We start from the raw sequence: 13,347 nt of genomic DNA, 5'->3' as shown, positions 1-13,347 counted from the left end.
AGTATTTTTAAATTAAGGTGCGTATTTTGTGGACATAATGCAATTGCCCACTTCAGAGAATACAACAGAGTGTATACCTAACTGTTATATACAGTGGGAAACCAAAAACTTCGTGTGACTCGCTTTATTGTGACATTCGCTTTGCTGTGATAGTTTGGAACTGAACCTGCAATATCTCAGAGGTGTGCCTGCACATTTTGTGTGTCCGTGGGAGGAGGGGAGCTCAGGGGCCTCCCACGTCACCATCTTTTTTTTTTTTTTTTTTTTTTCTTTTTGCGGTACGCGGGCCTCTCACTGTTGGGGCCTCTCCCGTTGCGCAGCACAGGCTCTGGACGTGCAGGCTCAGCGGCCATGGCTCACGGGCCCAGCCGCTCCGCGGCATGTGGGATCTTCCCGGACCAGGGCACGAACCCGTATCCCCTGCGTTGGCAGGCGGACTCTCAACCACTGCGCCTCCAGGGAAGCCCCCATGTCACCATCTTGATCTACTTCTCCCCACGCATTCCTGTAGCGTGCTTTCCCAGTCTCACGGTGAGGATGGATGTATGGCGAGGAAAGAGGGAGCTGTCATTCATTCACTAACATTTAATGAGTGTCCCTACGTGCTAGGCACTGGAGGTTATAAAGACAAAACATGTACAAACCTTGAACTAAGAAAGTTCAGAATTTTAGTGAAGATACGGGGAAACAACATTTCCATGTGAAGAATGTACAGCAGAGGTATGTGGAGTAGTCTGAGAGCTTGGAGGAGGTAGTGGGGTGGGCAGGTGGCCTCATGGAGGACCTGTCTTACGATCTGGGTCTTAGAGGTTGAGCGGACACCGGGCAGGCAGGGGTGGCACACTCCCGTTAGAACCTGCCGATTTATCCATCAGAGAGAGCAGTCACTGTTCCCAAAGTACTCTGATCAGGTGCAGCCAATGAAAATAATCTCCTTTGTCGTTCTGGACAACACCATGAAAACTCTGGAGGTCTCTGTTGCCTTCTTGTTGAATAGGAGGAGTCATGTCAACTACTTAGAAGCCCTGGGAGAATGAATCAATTTATGTGGTTTACAAGAGCAAGTGTTTACTTATTAGAAAGCCTCCAGGGGGAATACGTGCAGGAGAACAACCCGGCTCCAGCAAGAAGAAGCAAATGGGGCTGGACTCTCATTAGCCCGTGACGGATCGATCTTCTGTCACTGATTCCCCAAACCCCCAGCAGTTTCAACTGCAAGCTTGTTCAATATTTTAAAACCAATTTAAAACCAGTTTTTGAGTTTGCTTTAAAAAAATGTTGCATTAATCAAAAAATGCATTAAGATTAGGGTCAAGCAGCTTAACTTATGGGAAAATCCTGATTGGGCCCTGGGAGACATGGGCTTGCCTGGCTGGATAGTGTCAGAAGCCGCTCAGCTTTAGAGCGAGAACAGTGGAGAGTAGCCACGGACGGCTAAAAGGAAGAACCTTACAAATGAATTGAATTGAAAGGACGTTTGCAGAAGGCTAATGTGGGCATTTTGTTGTATCAGCAAAATTCAGACACGAGGATGCACCTGAAGCCTCCCTTCCAGGAAGGGAGGCTGCGAATAGATTTTTATTGTTAGGTGTGTGGAATGCCACCCTTTCAAAGATTTCAGTTAAGTGGGATTGCAGAGGTCATCCATTTGGAGATCACTGCCGTTTGGGAGAAATGTAGGGAACAGAAAATAAACTGGCTCTGTGAAAATAAAAACCCTTCATTCTCTTGCCAAACGGAATTGGCTCTTTCAGTTTTGATGAAATAGCTTGTTGGGTTCATCCTTCTCTGTGTCCAAGAGTAGCTCTTGTTGAAATGAGGAGACCGGAGACGTGGTAAACCAGTGCATAGAGGATATACTGGTTATTCTGTGTTCTTTTCTCTCCTCTGCTCTGTGTGTGGAGGCTGAATCCGATGGGCTGTGTCCCTTGGGTCCCTTATGGCTGGCTTTCAGTTGGGTGTGGCCAATGGGAGACGTTTGCAAGAGACCAGAGGGTGAGTGGGAGAAGTCAAGGTGTCGGTCCTCACTCCCCGCTGGCTTTGGGTCTACTTCTGGCAACACTGGACTTTCCACGATTACACCTCCTGTCAGAGCTCCTCCATGGTTCCAGCTCTTGAGGATGGTCCCCGTGCTACGCCATTTCCTCCTCTTGTCCCTTCAGGCCTGGCGCAGTCATGGTTCCCCCCACGCTGGACTCCAAGGCCCTTCACATCGATTTTGGTTCTTGTGACCCTTCCCCACCACTGTAGGTCATCCACGACCCCTCAGTTACAGTCTCTTCTGAGGAGGACCCTGAATGGATCAGAGACTTAGGAAAAAATGGCAGCAAAACCCCCAAATACTAGTTGCCTTCTGTTCTCAGACAATAGTGAACCAGCAGACTTTTCCAGTTTGGTGGGTCCATTCACTTTGTTTTCAAATAAGAGAACTGTGAGGCTGGTCCAGTTATCCGAGCTCTAGGCCGGAAGGAGGCTCATTTCAGAGAGGTCTTGTTGCAGGGCCGTCTCTTCCTGAATTCTGTCTTGGACAACCCTGTCTTGAATTAAAGATTCCTCCTCTGAATTCCTATCATATTGTTTGTGCAATTAGAAGCCTTGTGGCATCTAATAAAGTAACATAAACTCCATGAGAGCAGGGACTTAATCCCCAGAGCCTAGAAAAAAGCCTAACCCACTACAGGTGTTTAATACTATCGAATGAATGAAATAATGTCTTTTTCTTTATAGATGCCACTGTGGAAAGGGAATGTGGCCTGCCATTCCAGCAAAGAGCAAATGTTGCCCGAAATCAAGCCACTGGCCACTGCAGCTGCCCACACAGTAGACCTTGAGGGGAATTCAGGATGCAGAAAATCAGGGAACGTTCTGTGCCCTGGATACTGGCCCTAGGTAGTTAAGATGCATATCGAAGGAATAATTTCAGAGTCCAGACTCTTGTAGCTTCCCATACATAGAAAAGCACTAAAATCATTAACTTGAGAGGTCTGCTTTGTTTGATTAGCAGTAATCTTTTGATGTTTGACTACATGTTTTTTTGTTGTTGTTGTTTGTTTCTTTTCAGCACAAACTCCTGTATATCCTGGCTCCTCCATTACCTTCTCAGAACTGAGAGGCTGTCTCCCGGCTAGAGTCCTCAGTAAGGTCCTCAAATAAACTTAACTCACAACTTTTAGGTTGTGTGTTTTTCTTCAGTCGACACCACCATCACTTAACAAACATCCATTAAATGTCTGTGCACCAGATACTGTCTTGAGCCTGGGGATGTAGGGATGGACAGAACACAGGGCAGCTGAAGAGCATCTTGCCTCTGTACCTTTGTCCATCCAGTGCCCTCTGCTGGAATGTTCCCTGTCATCCCTACCCCACTGTTCTCTTGACAAACTCTGACCCACCCTCCATGACTTTCCTAGGGAAACACTGTACAAAGCTATATTCACTGAACTTTGTTTTAGCATATTACGGTCATTATCTATTTTCCTGTAAGTCTCCCCTGTGGCTCCCCTCTGAAGATAAATGTACTTATCTACATTTCTTCAGAGTCTAGCAGGATGTCTGGCCAGTAGAAATGCTCCATTTAACACCTGCTGATTGAAGGTGTGTGCAGACACAGGCCCCTTGATACTGGTCATCTGTACTCAAGGCCAGCTCTAACTTTCTTTCTCCCATATTTCTGAGTTTCTTTTCTTTTTTTAAATTTGGGCTACCTTAATCATTAGCACCAAGGTTGGTTAGTTCCTCCTGAAAGAAGAATGAAGGGGATTATTGAGTGGGTCGGGCGCTGGACAGCTTTAGGTTAAGCAACTCTCTTCTTCACCTTAATGCTACTGTGTTCAGGTAAATAGATGTTAGGGGGCCCCTTCTTGGAAGGCTTTGTCCAGGTCTATTGTCATATGAACATATGCGTGTAAACTGCTGGATCACACCCATCTCCCACAGTAGCAGCCTTTGTTCTGGTCTAACCCTTCTGGCCCTGAGGCAAGGGGTCTCAGGGTCATTATTATTCCTGACATCAGGACCCAGAGAGCTTGCATTTGAGTGCCCAGACCTACAATAAGTCAACAGGAAGAGCGTGTGCCATAGAAATGCAGTTCAGCCCTAAATCTCTCAATGCTCAGGGTCAGTATTTTAGGAGCAGCTGAGAAGACCTGAATTCACTCATTACGCTTCTTTAGTTATGCTAATACTGAGTAAATACGTCCACAGAATACCTTATAGTATAGGGATTCACTTCTTTACGCTCTCATTTTAGAGCATTCCGCGATACTTAAAATTCTCAACTGTGAAATTAAAATGTTCTGGAACTTCTCTGTCTATTTATGGGGTTCCTGTCAATAAAATGACTAAAGGATTTATCTGGGTAGATTTGGTGTTTATACCCTTGTTAACATCTTTATCAGGAGAAAAATAATGAGCAAATTCATCAACTGTGTTGAAGTTTTTACTCCTTTCCCCTAAGGTTTGGTTGATCATAATAAATAAATAGAAGAAAATATATCTGCATTTCCCTAAGCCTGATATAGCACTTCAGAGAGTAAGGCTCAGTAAACATGTTCTTTACCTAATCAAGACTGAAATACAGTTTAGCACAGTCCATGATGTTTTAAGCAGCTCTTTGCAGGAAACCACCCTTAGCAGGAAACCCCTTTTCTCGTCAGTTCAGCAAAGCTACATTGTAACTAACTTTTAAACCAGGTGCCCCCAAGCTCTGCTCATCTCTGGCCCTAGCACACCTATCAAATCTTCTGATCACACAATACCTTGCCTAACCTGTTGGTTCTTTCCATGGATCAAAGAAGCAGAAAGCAAGAATAAGTAACCGATGACCGATCTCTTCCCTAGCTTCCCTTTCAGTAATCTCTTGAACAAACTCTGTGAACAGACTGTGTGAACAAGATAGCATCCAAAGAAAGATCACAAGAAGTCAACAAGCCTGCATGCAGTGGGGGTGGGGTGGTGGTGGTGGTGGTGGTGACGACTCTAACCCCCCATCTCAATGATTAGCCGAGATTACTTCCCTTTTTCCCTTTAAAAACTTTCATGGCCAAGCAGACTCTTCAGAGATGGTTTTCTGGGGACACTGAGTCTACCATCTCCCCAGACGGCCGGCTTTCTGATTAAAAGCAATTTTCCTTTCTACCAACAACTGCCTCTTGGGTATTGATTTTCCAGCGGTGAGCAGCCGGACCTGAGTTCGGTAACAATATTGCTAAAAAAACAATGATATCCTTGCATCGTATAATACTGCAATACTCCTACCACTTTGTTCACGGAGATAGTTCTCACCAAAGAGTTTAAACAAAGGCGCTTTTGAAAAACAATAATGTGAGGCTAGTATTGATTTCCCTGATGGAGAGGGTGTTGAATGGTTTTCTCTCTTTTCTAAAGACTCCTCTGATCAGGCTAAGACACCTTACCCCTAATCCACTTACCTCTGGGGTAAAACTCTCATGGAAGTACCAACACACCACACACGGCCACTGGGAAGAGTCTCCAGCTTGCCCGGAGGAAGGAAGCGGCTCTGGAGGGACTGATGGCGGCGAGGCCAGAGCTCCATCACCATGGCTGTAGGCTACTAAGCTGGCCCTGATTTTTTCAGATTGGAACCTTCGATGGTCTCCAGGAAACAGCTCTCATCCCCATAGCCTGAGCCCTGCTTTGAGGAAGGAAGAGGGCACCCTACCTGAGTAACTGTTCCTGAGGCTTCAAACAGGGCACTGCATTCACCTTCATGGTACGGTTCCTTACAATCCCGGCAAAAGACGAACTGCAGGAGAACACATGCAGGTTAGAGAGGGGCTTGCTGGTTGCATTTGGTCACAACATGTTTTTCTTTTCCAAGCTCATTCTACCCCTGCCTCTGACTTGGGTGATGGTTTGTGCGCCCCAATTTTTTTTTTTTTGCGGTACACGGGCCTCTCACTGTTGTGGCCTCTCCCAACCGCGGAGCACAGGCTCCGGACGCGCAGGCTCAGCAGCCATGGCTCACAGGCCCAGCCGCTCCACAGCATGCGGGATCCTCCCGGACCGGGGCACGAACCCGTGTCCCCTGCATTGGCAGGTGGATTCTTAACCACTGTGTCATCAGGGAAGCCCCCAAGACATTTTTTGCCTTCACGTTGTCTCCACCATGGAAACAACTTGCCCTCTGTCCCCATGGTCAATTTCTTGTTTTAACAACTCATCTGAAGATCATTTTAATCTCAGGACATAACAAGCAAGAAAGACAAGTATTTTATAAGGAAAAGGCCTCTTCTAAAGCTATGTCACCATCTCTCTTCTCGCCAGCACTTTCAGAGTGTTATAGCTTATTTCTTCTCACAGCAAAGAGAATGAGCCCACGTTTCGTGGGATATAAACTTTCCTTAAAGGTTCACATTGGTGGGAGAGGGGGTATGTGTCAGAATGTCATTACACAAATCACCAAGACCACCAGGTTTTAATTTCTGACATTTTAATTTTCCCTGAACTGACAGCTAATCCAGTGAACAGTGAATGAAATGGATCCTAGAGTCCTTTCTTAAGGCTTTTTTTTTTTTTTTTAATGTATCCGCTCATCTTTGGGTTTGTCTCAGACCCATCACTCTGTCCTTATGTTGAAAAACTGTGAACTGAATGGTTCAATCATTGAGAAGAGCTCACTGTGTGATTTCACCCCACTGCTTTTCATGGAAGCAAGTCTGATCTCTTGGTGTGACAGGGAAAATGTTTCACATCTTATTAGCTCGGGGATGAGATATAAAATCAGTTTCATGGTAGAGGAACACTCTGGAGGTTGATCAGTTTGTCAGAATAAATAGGACTTTCCTGACACAAAGACATTAAATTCCCTTTCATACCAGTACTACAAAGAATAGACCATATATATATATATATATATATATATATACATATATATATATATGTATGTATATAAATAAAAAAAAACAGAAAAGAAAGAGCCTATAAAAATTAAACCCTCACCACTTCAGTATGGCCAAAGGCAAGAGAAAGCTGAAAAAATGTGTTGGTGATAATTTAGCATTAATGCACTTGCTAATTTGCTCCTATTCGGACAGTATAACTGAAATTTAGATACACTGTGCCATGGGCTTCCTAGTTAAATAAATCTGTCTCGTACAAAATGAGGAAATATCTAGAAGGTCTGATTTGATCTAAAAAAAGTTCAGGGTTTTTTTTTGGGGGGTGTTCAGCGTTGGCTTTTTTTTTTTTTTAATATATCTTTATTGTAGTATAATTGCTTCACAATACTGTGTTAGTTTTTCTTGTACACCAAAGTGAATCAGCCATACGCATACATATGTCCCCTTATCCCCTCCCTCTTGAGCCTCCCTCCCACCCTCCCTATCCCACCCCTCAAGGTCATCGCAAAGTGCGGAGCTGACCTCCCTGTGCTACGCTGCTGCTTCCCACTAGCTATCTATTTTACATTCGGAGGACGCGGGGTGGGAGGGGGAAGCTGGGGCAAAGTGAGAGTAGCATCGACATATATACATTACTGAAAGTTCAGGTTTTTCATTAAGTTATCCAGAACTCAAGACTGTCAACCAGGTGCTTGTACAAATGCTTAGGACTTCAGTTCTCAAACTGTGTACCAAGGAGCCCTGGGGTGTCACAACAAACTCGCAGGGGTGGAGTGGGATCTTTTAAATTTTTGAGGAAAAGCACAGTTGATACTCAGCATCTGTTGGACACTGTGAATTACTAACTCAAGGCTGTTCATGGTGTTAATGTAGATTGTGCTACCCTCCTTTTGCTGACATCATGTTTCTGCAAAGCGGGATTTTTGGAGGTTACTGTGATAAAAAAGACAGCTGCCAGGTGAGCATCTCTTTGGACCAGGACATGTAGTTATTTAAGAACGAAATAAAAATATTTTTTTCTTTCAATTTATGTGAACTATTTTTTCAAATGGCTATGAAGTTCTTAAGACATTAGTTTTTACTTATGTTATGTGGACCTAATTATTTAATAAACAGAACTGTTACGCGTTTCTTTTGGCTTAGAAGCACCAGGAAAAATTTACCAAGCCACTAGGGGCATGGTGAACAGAGGAAATTTGGGGAAGTCTGGCTTAGGCAGATAGAAAACTCCTTGAGATAATGTTTTGCGTCTGTTTGCAAAAACTCCTAGGGGCACAGGTATTTCCAAAGAGCATGAGGAGAAAACATCTGGCTCCAGTATTTTCATATTCACTCTGACAACCTGCCTGTCTCCTTTCTGGGGCACATGGGTCTGGCTTTAACCAATAATGCAGAAGGCTGCAATCTCCCCAGGGGTTTATTAGTCATTAACTGTGGGCTCATATTTGCTGAGGCTCTTTTAGGATGCCTTGTGAGTAAATACTAACTGAATGGAAGAGACTACCACACAGTTATATTGTATACTTTTCCTGGATTCTTTTCTTTTCTTTCTTTCTTTTTTTTTTTTTTTTTGTGATACGCGGGCCTCTCACTGTTGTGGCCTCTCCCATTGCGGAGCACAGGTTCCGGACGCGCAGGCTCAGCGGCCATGGCTCACGGGCCCAGCCGCTCCGCGGCATGTGGGATCTTCCCGGACCGGGGCACGAACCCGTGTCCCCTGCATCGGCAGGCGGACTCCCAACCACTGCGCCACCAGGGAAGCCCCTGGATTATTTCTTTTGAGATAGATCTGACAAATGCTAATAATTTTTGCATGTTTTAAAAAAAGAATTTTTAAAGCCTTTTAAAAATAACAGTAACACATACTTATTCTATTGGTTCTGTAAACTCTATCTCCTTATTACATATGATTAAAAAGCAATATCTATGGACTGTATTACCTTAGTGCCTGTGATGTTAATTTTATGTGCCAACTTGGTTAGGCTATAGTCTATTCAACCAAACAGTAATCTAGGTTTCTCAGTGAAGAGAGACAGTCCTAGATGATCTGGGTGGGACTGGTTCAATTAGTTGAAAGGTTTTTAAGAGCAGACCTGAAGCTTCCTCAAGAAGAGAGTTCACCTGTGGACAACAGAGTTCCAGCCTGCCCTTCCTGGCAGCCTGCCCTGTGGATATGGGACTTGCCTAGGTAGCCCCATAATCCCCATAATCACATAAGCCAATTCCTTGCAATCAATATCTCTCTACAGATACAGATATATTAGACATAGAGATATTTATATATAAATATATACTAGATATCTACTATAGCTATATCTATAGATATCTCTTTATATAGCTATAGATCTATGGGGACAGCTGAGCATGCCTAGATAATCTAGATTTACATTTATCTCCTACTGGTTCTGTCTCTCTGGTGAAACCTTGGTTGACACAGCTAAGCTCCTACACAAGTTTTACTAGGTCAGTTATTCTTTTGCAAAGACAGCTTTTGAATTGTCTATGTTATTTGAAAAATTGTAATTTAAATCTTCCCCCCTCCTCCCCCCCTTTCTTTGGCTGTGCTGTGTGGCTTCTGGGATCTTATTTCCCCAACCAGGGATCGAACCCGGGCCCCTGGCAATTAATAGCACGGAGTCCTAACAAGTGGACCGAGAAGGAATTCTCTCCCCCTGTTTGTTTTTAATCCCGAGTACCTACAGGACAATGCGTCTTAGAAGTCAACACGAGGAACAAGTTAATCACTCCCAACAGTGTGATGGCTTCCCTTTAACTGACAGTGAACCTGGTGATCCAATACATTTTTCTCTTTGGAGCAGCTGCCTGTCTGCTTGGTGCCAAACTTCTCACTTAACTGTAGTAATTAGCTCATCCTAAATGCCTAAGATGAAGTATACAATTTTAAGACAACTATTCAATAAAGGATAAGTTCAACAAGACACTTTTTTTTCTAATAAGTAATAGCCAAACTATTCTTACCATTCAAGTCATATTTTTGCCTTGCGGTTAATATGTGTTGAGTATTTATTTCGGGTGAATAAAATCTTGGACTTGGACAACATATAAAAGAATAGCATATTGTAATTCATAGAATCATACAGTGATATTTATATTTTAAAAACTCAGATACAATTTAGTGTTTAAAAGTAAAGCCTTTGAAGTCGGAGAGACCTGGACTCAGAGGCCCTTCTCTACCATTTATTATCTGTGTGACCCTAACATCTCTTTGCTTTAGTTTTCTGCATCTGTAAAGAAGAAATAATAAGGTAATTAATATTTAACCCAGTTTCTGGCACCTAGTAAATAGGAGAAATGGTTTTCTCATGGAGTTACAATGTTTTATGAGCAAAAAAATTCTATAGAAAAGTAAGGTGATAGTAAAGCACCTTGTTAATTAAAGCAATTCTCAATATACTAATAATTGCTGTTGTTCTGTGAAGGCCTGAGTGAAACTGAGGACCTCGTCGGAAGCGCCAAGCTTGTCAGCTCCCCATAACTGCAGCAGAGAAAGGGATACTGACCCCTCGTTCCTCGTGTACACGCAGAGGTGCCGTCACTGTCACTCCCCTTAGGAAATCCCACACTACCATGCAGCTAAATGAACTGCCCGTCACGTTTATCATTCAGTATCATGTCAGTAGACAAGTCATTTGATTGATGTTTGAGTTTGATTTCCCATACGCCCATAATGGAGACATTCAAAAGGATATGTATGTATATTTTCTCTTCGGAAGCATAAAAAGGGATGAAATAAACAGTCTCCAACGCATTCAGAACACGCATTGTTGGTTGTTATCAGTAAAGGTGAGAGCCCGTCGGCACCTACAAGAGATAAGCCTCAAGATAAGGGTCTGACCCTCAAAGGTGAATGATCTCTATGTGAAAGCCCAAAGTTCTTTGTGCTTGTTTTCTATCACGACAGCATCTATTATAAAAGCATTTTATTATGTGCCATTTATTTTTCTTCCACAGCTCTGAAGTTCTGTGTTAAAAGAACAGGAGAGAATCAAATATCATCTCAGGACCCCTTACTATATTCAAGGGAAACATCAAACCCATGACGCACACATTTGTACTACTTTGGGAATAGATGAAATATTTTCCTTTTAGGTGTATGACTTTCCAGAAGATGGCAGCAGTGATATATGAGATTCAGCCCCAGTGCAGTAAAAATAGCATATCAAAAGAGGGAGGCTCCCCATGGGGTGACTAGCCGCCGATATATGGAAAACTGGTTCTGACAAGACAGTGCCACAGAACGGAAATGGTGTTAGATTATAACGCGCTAAGACACAAGTTCGAAAGGAAGAAAGGTTATTTCCTTTCAAGTACACAACATCTTAGAATCACAGAATCTCACGGTGGGAAGCAGTCTTAAACTGTGCCATGCTCTAAACTCAAACAGACTACAACAATCTTTTACATGCAATCTCCAAATGGCTAAAAAGAAATAATTTCAAGGAAGCTGGATAGAGCTCAGTAGCTGAACTCTTTTGTATTTTTCAAATTCTGTACAAATCATCAAGGATGGTTACACAATGCCATCTATGTTCCCACAAAATACTGTGACCTCTACACTCCCTCCCTACCCCGTCCCCTGAATTATTTTTGTTTTAGGTTTGCTGCCCCTTACTCTCCTTGGTTTAATTTCCATTCACGGGCGTTCTTAAAAGAACTCTGAAAATTCCCTTTTCCTACAGCATCATGATCTCAATCAAGTACAAGTATGTATCCATTCAGTCTTTTGGTCGCGCAGAGTCTTAATTTATACACTTACTGTGAGTATGATCTAACGGGAAACTTTATTACCATCTGTCTCAGAACCTATTAGAGAAGATGAGCTCATACAAGAGACCATATCTGTGAACCCACTTTCAACAGAGAACGTTAAATTAAGAGAGGCGCCTAATAAATGCTCCGAACTGTGTGGGTGGTGCGCCTGGTGATGATACTCCTGGGAATTGAACTGTCCAATGTATAATCATAGACAAAAATATTTGAACTATTTTTCCTACTTGAAAATATTTACAGTTTTTTCAAACTTAAAAATGCTTCTTGACCATTTATTTTTCCTTGCTCAAAACCAGCTTTATCGGGATACAATTCACAGAGTCCGGGTTTTAAAAAATGGTTTATATATTTTTTGAGTGAATAATACATGCGCACAGCACAAATTCAAAAGGTGCAAAAGGCAAATAGTGAAAAATAAGTCTCCCTTCCTCCTCGGTCAGCTCACAAAGCTTTCCAGAGACAATCACTGTCACCTGCATATGTACAAGCTATTTTGAGACTAAACATGGCATACAGAATATTGCCTATGTAACGTGCTCTGCACCTTGCTTTTTCATTTAATACATTTACAGCCTGTCCTATATCAGTGCCCTTTGAGCAACCCTGAACAGCTGAATTTTTCCTCAACAGCCACACGATATACAAGTTGATAGATGTATCGGAATTCATTTAACCAGCACCCTACGGACGAGCATTTCGGCCCTTTCCAATATTTTGCCAATTATAAACGAAGCTGCGGGGAACGTCCTTCTCTGTAGGTCATTTTGCACGTGTGAAAGGAAATCTGTAGGATGAAGTTCTAGAAGTGAAATAGCTGGATCAAAGGGTGTGGGAAGTTTACATTTGGATTGCTTTTGCGAGCCTGCTCTCGGTGGAGCGTGCGCTGGTCCCAGGCCCTGCAGGGAGGTGTGTGAGGGATGACCTGCCCCTCCTCCCCTCCAGCTTGCTGTCACCAGTCAGGGCCTTTGTCAAACCCAAACAAAACAAAAGAATCTCTAACTCACAGCACTTCTGCTAAGGCCTTCTTTATCCATGTTGGATTTCTGCGAAGACGTGCTCCTGGCCAGAGGAATAACTCCGAGTCACTTCTGAGTCCTGTCCAGACGGCTGAACCAGGGTCAAGAGCGGCCTGCAGCCGGCCCTCCATCACTTCTCTGCTCCCCCTGCCTGGGCTCTGAAACAAGGCGCTCGGAGCTTGTCTCCTCCCTGTTTGGACTGGCCTGAATTCATCCTGCTGGCGGGAAAAGGACTCTAAGTGAACTTTAGCTTCGGTGGCTTTAAACACTGACAGCCAACAAACTGGAGGCCCAGGTGAGGGAGAAGGAAACAGGAGACAAGGGAGAGGCACATTCAGTTGCCCGAGGCTGTGTCCTGGGCCTTAGCTCTGAGCAGAGAAGACACAGCACCACTGCCGCTGCCCTGCCAGGAGGACAGCAATGACAGCAACGGGCAGGGACCCTGGGGGAGTGTGACAGGTGTGACTGATGGCAGTGATCCTCTCTCCCCAAGCCTCCACAGTTCCTGTCTCACTCTCTCTTGCTGTAACCGCTTTTTTTTTTTTTTTTTTTTTTTTTAAGATTTTTTTTTTTTGATGTGGACCCTTTTTAAAGTCTTTATAGAATCTGTTACAATATTGCTTTTGTATTATGTTTTGGTTTTTGGCCTCAAGGCATGTGGGATCTTAGCTCCCTGACCA

At 43.5% G+C, this 13,347-nt stretch overlaps 1 protein-coding gene across 1 annotated transcript in view; it reads right to left on the bottom strand.

The window, feature by feature from the left end:
• PRKN (parkin RBR E3 ubiquitin protein ligase) overlaps positions 1–13,347 on the bottom strand; it is a 767,911-nt gene that overhangs the window by 22,950 nt on the left and 731,614 nt on the right. The window contains exon 7 of the mRNA XM_007457572.1: positions 5,681–5,764. Coding sequence (XP_007457634.1) covers positions 5,681–5,764 — 84 coding nt within the window. The remainder of the gene's footprint in view (positions 1–5,680; positions 5,765–13,347) is intronic.

This window comes from Lipotes vexillifer, unplaced genomic scaffold (genome assembly GCF_000442215.2).
Source record: "Lipotes vexillifer unplaced genomic scaffold, Lipotes_vexillifer_v1.1 scaffold1055, whole genome shotgun sequence".
In the NCBI taxonomy this organism is placed as follows: domain Eukaryota; kingdom Metazoa; phylum Chordata; class Mammalia; order Artiodactyla; family Lipotidae; genus Lipotes; species Lipotes vexillifer.
The sequence above is the reverse complement of the archived record's forward strand: the minus strand, read 5'-3'. Positions and strand labels throughout refer to the sequence as shown.